The sequence below is a fragment of the Pogona vitticeps genome, chromosome 10 (assembly GCF_051106095.1).
Source record: "Pogona vitticeps strain Pit_001003342236 chromosome 10, PviZW2.1, whole genome shotgun sequence".
Classification (NCBI taxonomy): domain Eukaryota; kingdom Metazoa; phylum Chordata; class Lepidosauria; order Squamata; family Agamidae; genus Pogona; species Pogona vitticeps.
Genome location: NC_135792.1, coordinates 15,206,760 through 15,224,492, shown reverse-complemented (window position 1 = coordinate 15,224,492; position 17,733 = coordinate 15,206,760). Strand labels below are relative to the sequence as shown.

The following is a 17,733-nucleotide window of genomic DNA, read 5'->3' as shown; positions in this document are numbered from 1 at the left end:
GTACCATCAAAGCATGGTACTGCAAGTTCCAAGCGCCACTTGCCAGAGGCTCCTCCCGACACATCGGCTTCTTGATACTGACAAACCTCCTCACCGTTGCCTGTACAGTTTTCCAATTCCAACACTTCCGATTCAATGACACTACAAGAATCACCTCCTGATCACCTAAAAAGTGACTTGTTGTCAGAGTGAGGTTTTTAATGGATTGTTGTGCCTTGCTGCTCTGAATGTGTTTTGGTGTTGTTTTTGTTTACCATTTCTTAAAGCAGTATTTGATTATTTTGTAATAGATGTACAGTATACTTACTGTTTTTAGCTTTTCAACATTGTCTTCTACTGATGCCAAGTAGTCACTGTTACATAGAGCACTGATGGTACCTGTCTGTCATGGGTTTGGAGGGAAAGTTCCATCCTATGGGGAGTGGAAGGCGGGACATCAGGGAGGAGGGGCTGTACTGTATATATATTTAGAGCTGGTGTGGAGAAGCTGGAGTGGGAGTCTGTGTGTCAGACTGAGTACAACTGTGTGTCAGTTAGTACATACCTGATAGGTTCAGGTCTCTATCTAGGTAGCCAGAACTGATAGGTTCAGGGTCTGTGCTTTACTTTAAGGTGTTCTGTGTGAACCAAACTGTTGTATGTATATGATTGAGACTACGCCACGTTACAGTATCTTATTTACCTGATCATTTTATTTACCCTGTTTGTTATTTAAATAAACCTTGTTCTTTTATTTAGTAAAATCCATTCCTGGTCTGTGTGACTTCTTATAGGGAATGGTTGGTGGCAGCTTAATTAAAGTGTGGCATACTCCAGTAGGTCTGGGGTTGTCACATTGATTGGTGGCAGCGGTGGGATACGACTGGTCCAGTTGTCCGGTGGTCCAGCAAAGCCTTGGCAAGTGTGCCCAGAGCAAGGGGGGTCTAGTCAGGGAAAATCTGAGAGCGCGTAGGTAATCTTCTAGGCTTACCTCACGGGGAGGTAGGCTAGTGGAAGAACGTGCACACTCAGATTGGGGACTAGATTAGGGAGCTCTGAGGCAACCCGTTTTGGCGGGAAAAAAGCTGAGGCAAAACTGTGTGAAGTAACAGTGATCTAGCCTGTCTGCTGAGAGGCCTAGCAGAGGGGGTGGATTCTGCCTGGCAACAGTTGCAAGTTAGTGCTGAAGGAACAGCAGCAATCTATAGAAGGCTGTTTCTGAGGCAAAAGAAAAAAAGTCGTCATTTTATTTTGAGGCTTGACTTTTGAAGGCAGCCTGTTCTGGGGGGATTATGCCCTTGACTCGAAGCCAAATGGCAGAAATGGGGGAAGTAAGAGACCCACAGGTAGACCAAGGTTCTGAGGAGGAATTTGGCTCAGTGCAGGATGAGAACACGGGAGAACTGACCCCAGAACTCAGAAAAATGCTCCGAGCCCAACTGCGTGAACTGAGGGTGAGGGAACTGGCGTTTGAAAGGGAAGTGAAACAGAGACTGTTGGAAGTAGACAAAATGGTGTTTGAGCTGAAGAAGATGGAAATAATGAGTAGAAATAGGAATAACAATAATGGTGAAGGGAAGCCCTCAGACATGAAACCACCTAGACCTCAGATTTTGGAGGGAAAACCAAAACCAGATGAGAAAGACTCCGAGTACAGCAGAAAATGTTATTTCTGTCAAGGAAAGGGCCATCTAATCTCAGGGTGTGAGAAATGGAAGCAGCTAAAGGGAAATTTGCCTCATGATCTGAGTGGAACCAAGCCAAAAGCTGTGTTCTGTGTCCAGAAAGAGCAAAGCTCCTTGCCACTGAGGGAGCCTGTTGCCATGGCTACTCAATCTGGAACAGTTACATCTGCTGATCAGGCTGGGGAAAATGGTCCTCTTGTGGAGGTCAAGCGCTGCTTACTAATTAGGACAGATTCGCAATTGTTTGAGACCGCAGGGGTGGACGTAGGAATACTTGACCATCAGTATAGGGGGCTAAGGGATACTTGTTCCCAGGTGACCCTGTGCCATCCAGATATTATTCCTAGGCAGTATATAATCCCAAATGAGAGCTTGAAGGTGGCAGGGATTGAGGGGCAGGTGATCTCACTGCCAGTAGCTGAGGTACCTGTGAGCTTTCAAGGCTGGAGGGGAGTTTGGCGGCTAGCGATTTCATCGACTCTGCCAGCAGCCGTGCTCGTGGGAAATGACCTGGCTGAACATGTGAAACGGGTGCTAGTGATTACACGCTCACAAGCTACCACAGGGACAGTTCAGGGGGGTATTGAAGAGCCCGAGGCTGGAGCAGATGAGGGTAGTTCCGAAGCTGTGGTAGAAACCTTAACCACAGACAGCAAATTTAGCCAAGAGCAAAAGGCAGACGCCACTCTCCGAAAGTGTTTTGAAAAGGTGACAGACACCCAGTTAACACCTGAAACCCCAGCGAGATTTCGTGAGAAAAAGGGAATTTTATATAGAGAGACCCTGATGGATATCTCAAAAGGGGGAGATGGGATCAGAAGTCAGCTAGTGGTACCTGAAAAGTATCGCCCCATGATCATACAAAGGGGGCACTCTGACATGTTTGCTGCGCACTTAGGGGTGAACAAAACACAGCAGAGAATCACACAGAATTTTTACTGGCCTGAAATAGGGAAGCAGATCAAGGAGTTCTGTAAACAATGTGATGTGTGTCAGAGGCAGGGGAATAACCGTGACAGGACCAAAGCGAAGTTGTGCCCTTTGCCTGTGATTGACACCCCGTTCAAATGTATAGGAGTGGATATTGTGGGACCTTTGCCCAAGGCCACAAAGAGGGGGAACCGGTTCATTCTCACCATTGTGGACCATGCCACAAGGTACCCCGAAGCCATACCCTTGACTAACATTGAAACTAACACAGTGGCAGATGCCTTGGTGGGGTATATGTCCAGGATGGGATTTGCCTCAGAAATAATCACAGATTTGGGCACATCGTTTACATCGAAGCTCATGAAACGGTTATGGCAAATCTGTGGAATTAAACACAAGGAAACCAATGCCTATCACCCCGAAAGTAATGGGTTAACGGAGAAGTTCAATGGGACTCTGATGCGCATGATTAGGGCTTATTTGGCAGAGAATCCAAACAATTGGGACCAGAAGCTGCAATCCCTTTTGTTTGCTTATCGATCAGTGCCACAAGCCAGTACCGGGTTCAGTCCGTTTGAACTTTTGTTTGGGAGAAGGGTGAAAGGGCCACTTGATTTAATCAAGCAAAATTGGGAGCAGATCACCCAGGATGACCCACAAGACGTTGTGACATATATAGACTCTTTAATGAATGACCTAAAGAGAAACCTAGAGCTAGCAGCAGAGAACCTGCAAGCTCAGAAGGTTAGAAAGAAAACCTGGTATGAGCAGAAAGCCAGGGAGAGGCACTTTAACCCAGGGGAGGAAGTGCTTTGGCCCAGGCCCAACACCAAGAAAAAAGACAAATCATTTCTTGGGTTGGTGGGCTACTACAGAAAGTTCATTCCAAGGTTTAGCGAGATGGCGACTCCGCTGACCGATCTGACGCGGAAGAAGACTGATGACCGCATCCCGTGGACCAGCGACTGTGAGGAGGCGTTCCGGAGGTTGAAGGAGGCGCTCATCAATTATCCAGTGCTGCGTGCTCCAGACTTCGACCGGGAGTTCATCATCTACACCGATGCGTCTAACAGCGGGGTAGGAGCAGTTCTTTGCCAGGAGGATGAAAATGGTGACCAGCATCCAGTGTCCTACCTGAGTAGGAAACTCCAGAAAGGTGAGAGACATTTGGCAACTGTGGAAAAGGAGTGCCTGGCCATAGTATACGCGATCCAGAAGGCCAAGCCTTACATCTGGGGAAGACATTTTATTCTGTGCACTGACCACTCACCACTGCAGTGGTTAAAGACAATGAAAACCCATAATAGTAAACTTATGAGGTGGGCTTTAAACCTGCAAGATTATGACTTTGAAGTGAAGGTGGTCAGAGGGTCAATGAACTGTGTTGCTGACGCCTTGTCAAGAAGACCCGAAGAGTGAAGACAGCGAAGAAACCAGGGACTATGTATATTTTGGTGACCAAAAGTTAAATGTACCTGTTTTTTTTTTTGAACAGGCTTGGTTTGTGTTAATAAAGGTAACTTAATGTATTGTAAATATGAATGTTAAAATGCATAAGTGATATGTTTAACCTAGAGTGTAAGTATGGGATTGTGTTATTGTATAACTGTTTTTGTGTGATTTGATCCTGGTTGTTTTTTGGAGAAAAGCACTTTAGCTTTTCCCCTGCAAAACAACTTATAAAGAGGGGAGGTGTTACATACAGCACTGATGGTACCTGTCTGTCATGGGTTTGGAGGGAAAGTTCCATCCTATGGGGAGTGGAAGGCGGGACATCAGGGAGGAGGGGCTGTACTGTATATATATTTAGAGCTGGTGTGGAGAAGCTGGAGTGGGAGTCTGTGTGTCAGACTGAGTACAACTGTGTGTCAGTTAGTACATACCTGATAGGTTCAGGTCTCTATCTAGGTAGCCAGAACTGATAGGTTCAGGGTCTGTGCTTTACTTTAAGGTGTTCTGTGTGAACCAAACTGTTGTATGTATATGATTGAGACTACGCCACGTTACAGTATCTTATTTACCTGATCATTTTATTTACCCTGTTTGTTATTTAAATAAACCTTGTTCTTTTGTTTAGTAAAATCCATTCCTGGTCTGTGTGACTTCTTATAGGGAATGGTTGGTGGCAGCTTAATTAAAGTGTGGCATACTCCAGTAGGTCTGGGGTTGTCACAGTCACTTTTAAGGAGAAAGGTGGAGTAAAATTATTTTAAATAAATAAATAACATCACCATGTCTCTAGTAATTGACCTGTACAGTAAGACCTTTTAAATGTTCCTTTTCCAAATTGCTTTCTTTTATTTGCATCACAGTGTTACACAATTTAAAATTATGGACTGTGAAGGAGAAATAGGAGAGAGAGAAAAAGAACAGAGTGAGCTGTCCCCTCAAATAGAAACCTCAGAGAAAGAGGAAGAGAAAAGGGAGAGAGAAGTACTAGAAAGGGAAGAATTGATCATGGAAGAAAGAGAAGGAAAAGAATCAAAGGAGAAAGAGGCAAAAGTAAAAATCTGTTTGGTAGATAATAGTGTAATACAGTAGTGCTATCTCAGCCATTTTCTAGAGCTTCTTTAATACATGTGATGGGGCATAAATTGCATGTACAAAAATGCTGCATTGATCAGATTTTTCCACATTCACAGAAAATTTGTCCTGTATCCAAATAGCCCCATTTTACTTGATGATCTTTAATCTTCCTACTTTGCTTTGAAGTGTATTAATGGCTTCTAGATCATCCAGCCAGAATTTTATCCTGGTGGAAGACACTCTTTGACATTCATCTATTCAGCAAGGTGTATTGTTTTTTAATCTCTATAAATTCAGCCTAGTCTCTTCTGGTTTAATATTTATATGTGTGCAGAAAACCTATCCTTGACTTTAGCTGTTGTCTAGGTTGGTGCCCATTAAGTGGATGGATTTGGTGCTGAATTACCTTATTTAATTATTTGCTACCACTTCTCGGTATACTTCCAGAGGGGCAGTGACAGCCAAATAATAGACTATTTCAGTGTTTGTGGGGGTAGGTTTTAGGGAGCCAGTAATAATCCTGCACGATTCATTAAGACCTACACTCACTTGTTTGGTATGTGCTTATTCATAACATACAGCACTAGCATATTCTTCTCTGGAGTAGCACATGGACAAAGCTATTCTTATTTTTTGTGGGAGTTCAGTTCCAGTTGACTCAAACAGTTTCCTAGGTACTGTATGTTATTTCTGCTAACAACTTTCTGTTTGGAAACAGTGGTTTTTGTAGGTCAGTGTTTGATTCAGGGTGACATTCAAATATTTTGGATTAAGCGATGTTCCAAAATCTTGCCTTCTAAGCTAACTTGGAGCTTCCTCTCCGTTTCTCTGTTCTTTAAGTGGAAGGCATAGACCTGTTTTTAAAAAAGGATTTGGTTTCAGCTGGTTGTTTTTGTAGTATAAGGAAATATATTTTAATGCAAAAGTTAGCTGTGCTTGATGCCTCAAAAGTTTCCTTCTGGATTGTCAAGGCAAGATCCACATAGCTGAAACTTTTTGAATACAGGAACATTGGCTGATCATTTGTATAAATGTTAAAAAGTACAGTAATGGTACCAGGACAAAACCTTATGGGAGACAGTTCCTTTATTTCCTCAGTGACAGTGCCTACTTAAAAATTCAACAAAGAACCTTTGGTTTTGAAGTAGAACAGCAATCAGTTCTGTTAGTCCACAATCTTTAGTAAGAAGGTAGAGATTTTTGAGCAGCAATTTATGGTGGACATTATCATATGCTGCTGTTAAGTCCACAAATGCTGCTCCAGTTATTTTATGTGTTTCAAAACACACACAAAATATGCTAGGTTAGATTTAAGATTTGATTAGTAAAGCTTGTTCTGGAATTAGAAAAGGTTCAATTTTAGGGCTAGATGAGTGGTTCCCAACCTTGCATCCCAGATGTTCTTGTACTGAAATTCCGAGAAGCTTTCGCCACTAATTGTGTTGGACAGTATTTTTGAGAGTTGTAGTCCAAGAACATCTGGGTACCCAAGACTGGGAACCACTGGGCTAGGTGATTTAAAAGTATTCATTCAAACACGTTTTATTAGTGGCACAGTAGGAAGATTGGGCAGTAGCTTTTAGAATCTGATTATTCTTTGCCTATGTAGGGAAAAGTAGTCTTTTAAATCATTATTTTGTACTTTGCTCTTAACAAACAACCTTTCAGGTTAACAGAATAAACACAGTACTGTGGCTGGCATGAGGCCAAGAGTGCCTTGTTAACTGCCTTTTTCCTTCCACCTAAGAAAAGTGTGAGGAAGGTGTTTGGCCTTCTGTTGCTATCTCATTGTTGCCCTTGGTTTACAGTTTAGAGTAAACAGTTTTTATTTAGCTCTGGACACCAGCCAACCATCTCCTTCTTCTCTGCAAGACAGTGGTGATCTGCCTCATATTGTCTTTGCTAGGTAAGTGGGATGTATTTGTGAGATGCGAGGCAAGAGGGTAGAAGCTCTCAACGGGGTGTCGTCCTCCCTCAAAAAGGAACAAGAGGCGCAGACAGACCCGCCTACACCACCCATCGAGACTATACAGCGGGGAGTTGATACCCGGGAATTAGAGCAGGAACTGTCAAAGATGACAGTGGCTACTCAGACTGGGAGTGACTTGGCGGGTAGAGGAGAAAGAGGGAGGTCCCTCGTAGAGGCGGGAATGGTAGATATAAAAGGGGAGGTGGACGTAATACTGGGGGGTTGGGAAATGATATGGGTAGAAGACCCATGGATGGGAAAATGGCAGAAGGTGCGGGTCCCTAGGGAAAAAGCTGTTTACAGACGGAGAAGGGGGCTGCCACCGCGTCCTTCCTACTGAGGTGAGTCGGAAGCCAGAGAGTGGCGTAGACGGCTCAGGGAAGAGAAGGCGGCGGTAGAAAGGCAGGAAAAGGAATGTCGGTTATGGCGTCTGGAGGACGACCAGCGGAAGGGATGCCTGATGGACCGTGGGCCCCTCTTTGAGGAGAGGAAGACCCTTATGAGTTGGAGGGGGTGAGATGAAGAGACTACCCCGTTATTAAATCCTGAGGCAGGAGCTGCTGAGATGGAAAGCAGTAACCCGTTTGCGAAGGGACCTTGGAATGACTCAAATTGTAACCTCTTTAATAAAGACATTTGGATGCCCTCGTTGGACCCATTGACGACAAGAGACAATGCAGAAGTTGAGTTTGAGCATACGGACTTGCTGTTACATGTTCCAATAAAACATAGTTATGATTTTCTAAAGCCAGTGTCCCCAGTGTCTTTGTTGAAACCAGAGGAGGTAAAATTTGAACCCTCATAGTATTATGTTTAGAATGTTCCCTGAGAGTTTTTCAAGGGAAATTCCATAGCATTGAAAGGAAGTGGATGGCAGTAGTTGTGGAGCAAGGATTGGAGGCTATGGGAACCTGACTTCTAATTATGTAACAACAATCACAATGACTCCTTTCCCCTACCCCAAAGTCTGAAATACAAGGTACTGTTGAATGAAGAAAGCTTGGGGCAGCCAAATCAGATGTGGATTTCTGTGTGAAAGGACTGTGCTTTTTGATAAGCAAAACAAATTCTGAGGGACAATAAGTCTTTACGAGTTCTCGTAGCACAAACTCCACTTGTTGGATCTTGTGGTTCTAGTAGAAAGCAAAATAGATGCTGGAAGCCTGCACTTGTGTTTTATACAGCAATCCCGTGTGCAAGTTTGTGGCCTCATGTTAACATCCATGAGTTACCAATGCTTTAAATTAATGTTTTCTTCCCCTCTGACAGGTTGTCTACAAATCTGTGCTCCTCCGAATACATTTGTGATGTTTCATCAATAGAAAGGGGAATACTTTTTGGTGTGCCAAGTGTAAGGAAAGAAAAACATTCCAGTTTCTGGTTGCTGGCCTAGAGCTCAGGCTGAGATGTCAGAGGGGCCATCCAAGATCACGGGGCCCATTCCCCCAGACCCTACCGTTTGCCCACATTATTACAGAGGCTGCCTATCAGGTGAGTGTGTTTAATGATTTCAGTGCTATTACTGGTTATTTTGTGGGAGAAAGTACATTTGGATGGATAGGAAGACAGGAAGACCAGAAAAAAAAAGAAACAGGGCTGCCCCTTTGCTGATGTTCTCTTTACGTCTTGCTCCTCCCTTTAAAGCAAGGGAATTCTGCAGGTTGTAGGCTGAAAAGTAACTTCTCCAAACTTCCTATACTGGCTTTTCCGCACCACTGTAGTAGGAGATTTGGCTGTGGTCATTCGCAAGCTCCAAAACTCCCTGCCAGGCTAGGCCAAGCCAGATAAAACTAGGCCAGGCTAGCTTTATCTTTATTGTCCATCCATTAATGGGCAAAAACCTTTTTTTACTTTATCCACTACACCAAGCTTTGGTTACTGGGGTCTCTTGCCACAGAAGTAGTTTTCAACTGTGGATGCTGTTTATTCCTTTTTTAATTAGTGTATTTTTAATATAGGCTACCCAGTGTGGTGTAGTGGATAAAGTGACAGACTAGAACTCAGGAGGACTGGGTTTGAATCTTCATTCAGCTATGGAAACTCATTGGGGGCGTGGAACTCCTTAAATATCTCACCTTGAAAGCCCTTCTAGGGTTGCTATAAGTGAGTTCTGACTCGACAGCACGTAACAATAATTTTAAATATGTCTAAGTGATGTGCTTCAATGGCTGTGCTAAATTATAATTATGTTAAAACTTAGCAATTTAAAAAATAATTTTATCTGTCCCAGGCACTGGTTTTTTAAAAGAAAGGCTGGATATAAATAACAAAAAATTAAATAGTGTCAGGAGCTGCTCATCACTGCTTTAGGAGAATTCTTTATATCACAGGTTATGGTGGAACAGGAAAAGAGCTAGAGTCATGTGACCACACTTTTGTCCCTTTGGAAAAAGAGGCCTTTTGCAAGCTGCCTTCTACATCAATATTGGGGAACCCCTTGCCCTCAAGATAAATAAAGCACTGCAATCCTAATCTGGCCCTCTGGACTTCCCTGTAAAGCAACACCTACTTCCTTATGACATAATTGTTTCATAGATCTCCAACTTTGTACAGTCTGGAATTTTTGGTCCTTTCATTTTGCCTTTGGTTATAATCACCAGTGGAATACTGCCCCCAAGAACTTTGGAAATGAATTTGGCCCCTTGTCTGAATTTAACCCCCCAACATGGTTAGACTAGTTTTGTCTGTTTCAGGGCTGGAGGAAGTGTTGGCTCTTCAGATGTTGTAAAGCCACCTTATGTTGGCTTTAGGGCTTATGGGTGTCACAGTGCAAAAACGTTTGCAGGCCAATATGTTTCCCAGTCCAGGTCTCCTTTGACTGGTAGCACCTATCCAGGATCTCAGATACAGGCTTTTCTCCAGTGTATCTGATAATTTTAATTGAGGGTGTCAGAAATCCTCTGTATGCAGAGTTCTAAATTTGCCCCACAGCTATGGTTGTTTTTAACTCTCTTTTTATATCTTTAGCCCGAGGGAGACTAGAAGGAAATGATGTGAAGCTTGACCTGTTCCCTGGTCCTATTCCACCAGAGTTTAGCCTCTATCCCACATACTATAGCACTCACCTCACTGTCCCTCCTCCACGGATTAAACCTAATGCCAAGGATGTTCTGGAGAGGAGTCAGAACGGCTCAGTGGGTGCCCTGCTGCAGCTGGATGGGCTGTTCTGTGAGAAGTGGCCACCAAAGTGTAAGTGCTGATTTGCAAGACAGACACAGCTGCAGTGTGTCAGTCCCAGCATTTCAGCTTATATGTTAACCATGTGCTTTCTTTCCCTCATAGGCAAGGAGCAAAAGGACCATGAGAAGGAGAATCTGAAGCGCATGAGGGAAATTCAGAGGAAATGCCGAGAGAAGGAGCAGGCTCGGGAGCTAAGCCAGCCCAAGCCTGTGAAAGCCCTCTGGAAATCTCAGAAGTATGAGAATGTGGAGTCCAAAGTGAAGGCCAAGTTGCAGGTATTTTAAGCCTGTGCAGCAATTTTGTTGCTCACACTGCTTACTGGGTGAGACATGCAAATCCACATCAGTGAAGATGCCGTATTGGGACAGGGTGATAATGGAACTGCTTGTGATAGAGCACATGTGATAAACACAGAAGGTCACCAGTCAGACAGAAGACTCAGGGAAGGCATCAGCCTGAAAGCAGAGTGAGTGGTTAAAAGGTCCTCTTTATTTTTAACAGAACTTGGAAAAGTGGGGAGGGCAGGTAAGACTGTAATTTCCAGAGTCCCTTGGCCCTGGAGTTGTAGTGCAAAGATTTAAGTTTACTGGGTTTTAATTTATAAGCATAATAATTAAGAAAGAGGTGAGGGCATGAATAAACTGAGTTTCATTCAGTGAGAGTACTGGCAGTGAACACACTGTGTGTTGTTCTTCAATGTGGAACTGTCCCTGACCATGCAGTTACTTTCTCCCCTGTCCTCTTATATCTCTTTCTCCCTTTCCCAGGTGTCTCCTGTTCTTCCAAACCCCAGTACTCAAAACTATCTGAGAGCATATTCTCGCTGTGGCACAGGAGTTCATCCACGGAGGTCAATGTCTCCAAATCCTTCCCAGTTGAAGGGAACAGCGGACACAGTTGCTGAAATAAAAGGACAACCAGGCAGTGTCAAGGTATGCGAGTGGGGGCTTGGGGCTCCCAGCAAACCTGCTAAACACACATTTCAAGGGATGCAACAACCAGTGGAGCATTTACATTTGTGAGATCTGCTTTGTTTTCTGCTAGGGGCTGTGGGGTCCACAGCCTATATAGTGAACATACAATTACAAAATAAACAAATATAGAAGTGCAGGTGTTTATTTATTGTCAGAACTGGAGCTTGCACACACCAATCTACTGTATTCTTATTTTTCTCCTCAAGCTTTCTTAATTTGGTAGCCAAGAAATAAATAGGACTTGTCTGTAAACCAGAATCAGAAAAAGAATCAGAAATGCTCACTTTTTTTTCAGATCACCCAGAGAGCTACCATGATAATGATAATATTATGCTTATATCACATTTTCCTGTAAGGAGTTTGTAGAAGCATTGTTTTGGAGTGGACCTCAAGATTCAAAGTAGTTTATATGGTTGTTGTTTCTGTTTTATTCTTACAAAAATTAAGTGAAGTAGGTAGGTTGAAAAAATTATTGTCAGTGAGGTTCATGACCAAGTGCTCTTGCAAATCCTAGCTGAACAGTCTATGCCATTCTTACTGTGTTGAAAAACAATGTTTCTGAAATTGCTGTTTGAAAATCTCTGTGCCTTCTACCTTTGTACCCTTCTCTTGTTTGTGATTCAGGAAAACAGCAAAGAGGTGGACTTCATCAGCCACAATGCCCAAAATGCCAAACGAGCCCAGCTACAACGTTCGCGCTCCCTGCAATCACTAATCAATGTGCTAGAGAAGAAACGTAAGGAGCAGGAAGAATACAATGACAAGCAGAAGGGTCATGTCCCCCACTAGTATGTATTAACTTCCCCATCTATTCAGGAGGTAGCTAGAATGAGGAAAGTGTCTTTCCAGCAAGGACTGGACCTACATTTGAGCAGAGTGAAGGAGTTGTCTCAGGTGGCAGATGCTGGGAGGCATCAGGAGAACGTTGGAAGAGAGAAGTTTCCTGGCTTGCTTTTTCTATACCTGCTAAACTAATCTGTTATATTTGGGTTTGATGGAGAAATGCTATTCCATCACCACTGTTGGAAGAAGGTACCACTATCTGGTAGCCCAGTTGGAATGAGATGGAGTGCCAACTTATTCTTTGCCTGAGGCAGTAAAATATATACAGTAGGTCTAATCTGAGTTTACAGAGATGTGTGAGTTATCCTCTCATATATCCAAGACTATACTTTTGTCTGTCAAAAGGATTGATGGATGTATCATGCCCATGCACAAGTCTAACATCTGACCATGGGTTTTCATGTCCTCTATTGAATTTGGTTACCTGAGAGCCTCTGTTCTGCCCCACTTTACCTTCCTGAGAAAGCTTCTAGTCCATATATACATAATTGAATAGGGCTGCACTCCCTTTGAAGGACCAGCTTTATGTGCTTCAGGATTCTGCGTTGTAATTGTTGCCCACAGCATCTGAAGGACGGAGCTATACGATCGTTGTCAGAGCTGCATTGGGGAGGGTTGGAAAATAAGAATGCAGATGATGAGAGGGCTTTGATTTGTATATTGCCCAAGATTCTCTGTTGTTACAACGTCTCTGAGTAGAGTTTTTGGGAGTCTGGATAGGTTAGGCTGCGGTAGCTTGAATTGAGAGATAAGTTATAAGTTATTATCACTCAGTGGGATTCATGACCAAGTTCTCTCCCACAGGCAGTGTTACTGATCTGTATACATCTCTTCTTTCAGCAGCTTTCTGGCTGCTGTGTTGGCTTTGTGGGAATCGGAGGCCAGAAAATGAAGTCAAGTGTTTCTCCTTTCCTCCTAGCTTTCCCTGCCATATTCCTCTTGTCACTGCTGACTTGCTCTGTTTTTTTATTTGTTTTCTTGTTTTTGCTTTTAGTCTAATTGAGAGGAAGAACAACTGGCAGAAAGAAGCAGAAGAGAGGCAGCGCAACATGCCTGACCCTGCCAGCCCACCAGGCCATATCATGATGGCAGACAGCCAACGACTAGAAACTCTCAGCAACCTCAAACAAAGTAAGATGTGTTGAAGTGGGACATCTCAGGCTGCTTCTAAGTCTGCCCTTGATGCTGCCTAAGAAAATCCCTTCTCAGGGTCATGGACAGAGGTCTTTCCCAGCCTTGAAAGGATTTAACTAGAGATAGTGAGAATTGAAGCTGGACCTTATTTGCAGCTTCTTGTGTAAACATTGAAAGAGAAACTCTGGGAATAGTATAGTTTGTAAGTGCCTTCTTTCTCAACCCTTGGCTTCTGGAGAATCCCCCAAAAACTAGCTAACAAAATCTTCAGAAGGGTAGCTGTTAGCCATATAAAGCTATTTTTATATGTGTAAAAAAAAGCAAAAGAGTTGTTGCATCTCAAAGACTAACAGATATGTTTCAGTGTGAGCTCTCATAATTATAATTCCTTGATGTGTCTGTGGAAGGAGATCATAATCCGCAGAAGCTCACATGGAAATAAACTGTCAGTCTTTAAGATGCAACACCTTCTTACGTGTGGCCCCAGATAGCCATAGGTTCATGTGGTCTTTTGCCTTCCCACCCTACAAGGCCTTCCCTTCAAGGAAGCAATTGACTCGTGATATTTGATTTAGCCATGTTCTCCTAGGCCTCATCTGGGAACCCCCTCTACCTCCAAGAATTCTGCCCAGGCAAGTTGGCAGCCACATGGTGTCTGGCGTGGGTTTCTGTTGATATTTTTACAAGGAGGACTCTTGCTTTTGGGCTCTGATGCAATTTCATCTAGTTCTTCTGAGGGCCTTGATCTTTAAATCTGATGCAGAAGTTCACCTCAGATTCCCAGCTACATATTGTAGGACCTTCTATGATGTCTCTTTGGATTCCGATGTCTGGTTGACATATCACTAAATGATGAGCAGGTGTTCTCAGTTAATTGGAAAAAGTTTGATGTATTATATAACTACTTACAAATTATGAATTATGATTTGGAAAAGGGCATTTCCACCCCACATCCTCCCTTGGGCCTTAGAAAAGCTTCTTCTTTAAGAACTCATTTTATTTAGCAGCATAATTAATCAGCCTGTTTCAAAATTTGCATAGCTTGTCCACATGGAATGGTAAACAAAAATTCTCAAGCAGGTGGTGACTCCTGTAGAATTGTGGAATATGAAAGTTTACCTTTCATGCTCAGTGCTAGAGCAGTTGGCTGTGCATCATAAGCAGGTTATCTGAATCTGTAGTTTTGGATGGTTGCACCCTTCATAAACCAGAATTGTAAGCCATGTTTGTTCTTGGGCTTATGAAACATGACCTGTTTGGGAGTTTGTTTACAGCAAGCCAGGATTCTCCAGATTTCTGGTTTATCATTTTTGTGTGAATTGACTGAAATTTCTTTTAGCCATATAGGGAGTCTGAACTGTATCCTGTTCACTTTCCTCTTCTATGGTAGGCCAAGAGCAGTTGTTGAAAGAGCTTCTGTTACTTCCAGTGCGGATTGACTCACTGAGTGTCCGAGCCCGACAGATCACCCTAGAGAAGAAGCTGTCACAGATTGAAGAGGCACTGAAGATATTCTCCCGGCCAAAAGTCTTCATCAAACTGGACTCTTAGATAGGACTAAGAGGTACTTCCTTTCCCAGCCTCCCCATCTGGAATATAAGGGAGAGTACAGTTTAGATTTTGCTTTTTGCTCTTAGATTCTGCTCTTAGATTCCATCTTCCTCCCCAATTCCCACTCAACTGTCACAGTGATGCAGACATTTTCTGCTACATCCTTGTGGCCTACTTCTCCTTTTGTGCTTTTTTCTTAGCACCCAGTCTTTGAGAAGTTAGGAAGCTAAAAATACTCCTCCATGTCAAGAATGTAAGCCTGCACCCCTCTGGTAGATGTTTCCACTCCAGTTCATACCAGTTCAGGGCTCCAGTCAGTGTGGCCAGTGGACAAGGATTATGGGTATTATAGTGTGACAACATTTGGAAGGTCATGGTTTCCTCATCCCTATCCTATATATGTTTGTCTGTGCTACTTTACAAACTAATAGACTAAATTGCCCAAAATATGTAAGGAGAGTGGGTGGCATGGAGATGTCTTTGTTGCAGAGACATCCACCAGTCTGAGAACTGTAAAATATATATAGCCACAGCTTGAGAATTCCTCTCTGTGGCATAAGGGAGTGGGTGTATGTGCTGGAGAAAGCCCCATTTAGTGGTGCAGTAGGTCAGAACCTGCTGGGAAGCGATTGCACTCCAGTAGATCTTAGGCTTTGCACAAAACAGTCCAGGAAGGACCATACATATAGGTGATGCGCCATGACAAAAGTGCCTGAAGCTTATAGGAATGTGTACAGTTGTAACAAGCAATTTGATAGTTCAAAATAAAATAAAATAACTTTTTGAATGCATTTGATACCTCAGAGAAACCAAAACTGAGTATGTGCCTTTGTGAGTACAGTATCCTGGAGTTTCCTTTGGTGTTTTTATTTATTTATTTATTTATTTATTTATTTATTTATTTATTTATTTATTTATTTATTTATTTATTTATTTATTTATTCATTCATTCATTCATTCATTCATTCATTCATTCATTCATTCATTCATTCATTCATTCATTCATTCATTCATTCATTCATTGTATTTACATCCCGCCTATCTAGTCATTTCGACCACTCTAGGTGATTTTGATTTTATATATTTTTAATGTATTCTTAGTGCATGAAACAAGCTCTGTTTAGTTATTTATTCCTATAAGTGTGCTTAATTAGTACCAGTGAGGCATTCTGCTCTGAATAGGTGTCAAAGGGGACCCTAGTTCAATGGCAAACCATATGTCTTGCATACAACGGGGATCCCTCTCCCGGGTAGGTTCCCCACGGTCCTGTAGGTATCTCATCCGGCGGGCTTCTTCCACTCGCCATGCTCAGCGTTCTTCAGCTTCCTGAGCAATTGTGTCTCATTCTTCTTTCAGTCTCCTTCTCCACTCCCTTGCCTCTGATTTTCCCCAGCATGATGGTCGCTGGGGTGAAAATCTTTTCTTCTTCTATAATCGGCCTCCTCATGTGGAACCTTTACTTGCTCCCATAACCCTGTCCATGGGTCTTGTACCCAAATCATCTCCCAACCCCCGGGTATGTTATCTCATCCTGTATTTATATCCCCTAAGCCCGTCTCTACCGTCGACCGTCCCCATTCTTCCCTTCCCACCAAAATCTGCTCCGTTTGGGTGGACACGCTTAACCCTTGCAGACTCACTTCCAACTCTCTGGTGTCTAGGCTTTGATTTACCATCCTGGGCAGAGACGGAGGTGGAGAAGTTTGTATTCCTGCATTGGCTTTCGGGAGAGACGGCACTCCCACGAGGGCCTCTACCGCCTCGTCCCCTTGGCCACAATATCCTACATTTGGAGGGGTGGTAGATGAAACTTTGCTAGTGGCAGTCAAGACTGCTTTTGGGATGAACTGTGGAGCTGTTGAAAAAGAATGCAAAAGAGAAAATGTAGAGGAGAAATGTAAACTTGTCTGGAAAGCATTTGAGAATTTTTGTAGTTAAAATATTCCGCTGTGGTCCCTTGTTGACTATTGACACTTTGGAATATACAGTAATACTATGAATTTCCAAAACACTGTAGATTTATTCACATGGTATTTTAAAGTTCATGAAATTAATATTCAATGTTTTCCTCCACCACTGTTATTTAATCTCTTCCCACCCACTTCTGAAATAGACGGACCCAGGTGTTGGCGTTAACAAGGGCCACACTTTATTGCTTTTAACCTCCAATCACTCTCATCCTGCAGAGGGGCCTGGATGTCATGTGGATCCCTGGGGCAGGCTCTAGGGGCATCTCTTACTCCCTCTCCAATCCTAAGCGGGTGAATCCCAAGTCCCCTGAACAGCTCGTATCCAGATGGTCACAAACTGGAAAGAAAAACCTCCCTATCTGCCATCCATCCAATTGTCTAGAACTAAGACATGCAATGGATGGGACTATACCTTATTCACCCCTCATCCCAGCAAGCGAAACGCTAGATCTAGGTTGCTGTGATGCTCGGTGCAGTAGGACCCCATGTGCTTTTTGGGAGCTCACTGAAACTCGCCTTCTCTTCCGCATTACCTGACAGTTTGACTTATTTAAACATGACTCAAACCTAGAATAGCCCTCAGAATCCCATGGGTAAACAGTGTGGGATAGGCAAGAATACGTTTGCCCACCTTTTATATGCCAATCAGGTAAGACAGACTCAAAATTCCTATCCAGCCCTGAAGCAACCACCTCAGCCACACTGGACCCAGGGTGGGCAGGTTAACTCAAAGGAAAAAGGGTTGGCTGGGGGCAGAATGATGTTATAATTGCACCAACATCCAGCCCCAGCACAGCCTTGTGGGAAGCACCAATTGGTACCTCTACCTGCCTAAGTCAGATCAGGAGATGTGGGAAAAATAGTTCGAAGCCAGCATATGAATCCACGCCGGCAGAGTTATACATTGCCCACCATCTCCAGAAATACAGAGATGGACTCAAGTGTTGGGAATTAACTAGGAACACACTTAACTGATATTAATTCCTCTGTT

General features: G+C 43.3%; 2 protein-coding genes across 4 annotated transcripts in view; both read left to right on the top strand.

The window, feature by feature from the left end:
- The window catches only part of LOC144584362 (uncharacterized), a 182,632-nt gene extending 178,568 nt beyond the window's left edge, over positions 1-4,064 (top strand). The window contains exon 2 of the mRNA XM_078380369.1: positions 1,218-4,064. Coding sequence (XP_078236495.1) covers positions 1,272-4,013 — 2,742 coding nt within the window. The 5' untranslated portion in view covers positions 1,218-1,271 and the 3' untranslated portion in view covers positions 4,014-4,064. The remainder of the gene's footprint in view (positions 1-1,217) is intronic.
- A 4,294-nt stretch (positions 4,065-8,358) lies between these two features.
- ENKD1 (enkurin domain containing 1) overlaps positions 8,359-17,733 on the top strand; it is a 42,651-nt gene continuing 33,276 nt past the window's right edge. For 2 of the 3 annotated variants that reach the window (XM_078380374.1, XM_078380375.1), the window contains exons 1-7: positions 8,359-8,580; positions 10,057-10,278; positions 10,372-10,544; positions 11,037-11,201; positions 11,868-12,031; positions 13,081-13,217; positions 14,611-14,784. In XM_078380374.1, coding sequence (XP_078236500.1) covers positions 8,496-8,580; positions 10,057-10,278; positions 10,372-10,544; positions 11,037-11,201; positions 11,868-12,031; positions 13,081-13,217; positions 14,611-14,771 — 1,107 coding nt within the window. In that variant the 5' untranslated portion in view covers positions 8,359-8,495 and the 3' untranslated portion in view covers positions 14,772-14,784. Of the gene's footprint in view, positions 8,581-10,056; positions 10,279-10,371; positions 10,545-11,036; positions 11,202-11,867; positions 12,032-13,080; positions 13,218-14,610; positions 15,587-17,733 lie in introns of those variants that run through there. The other variant, XM_078380373.1, reaches the window with a different exon arrangement.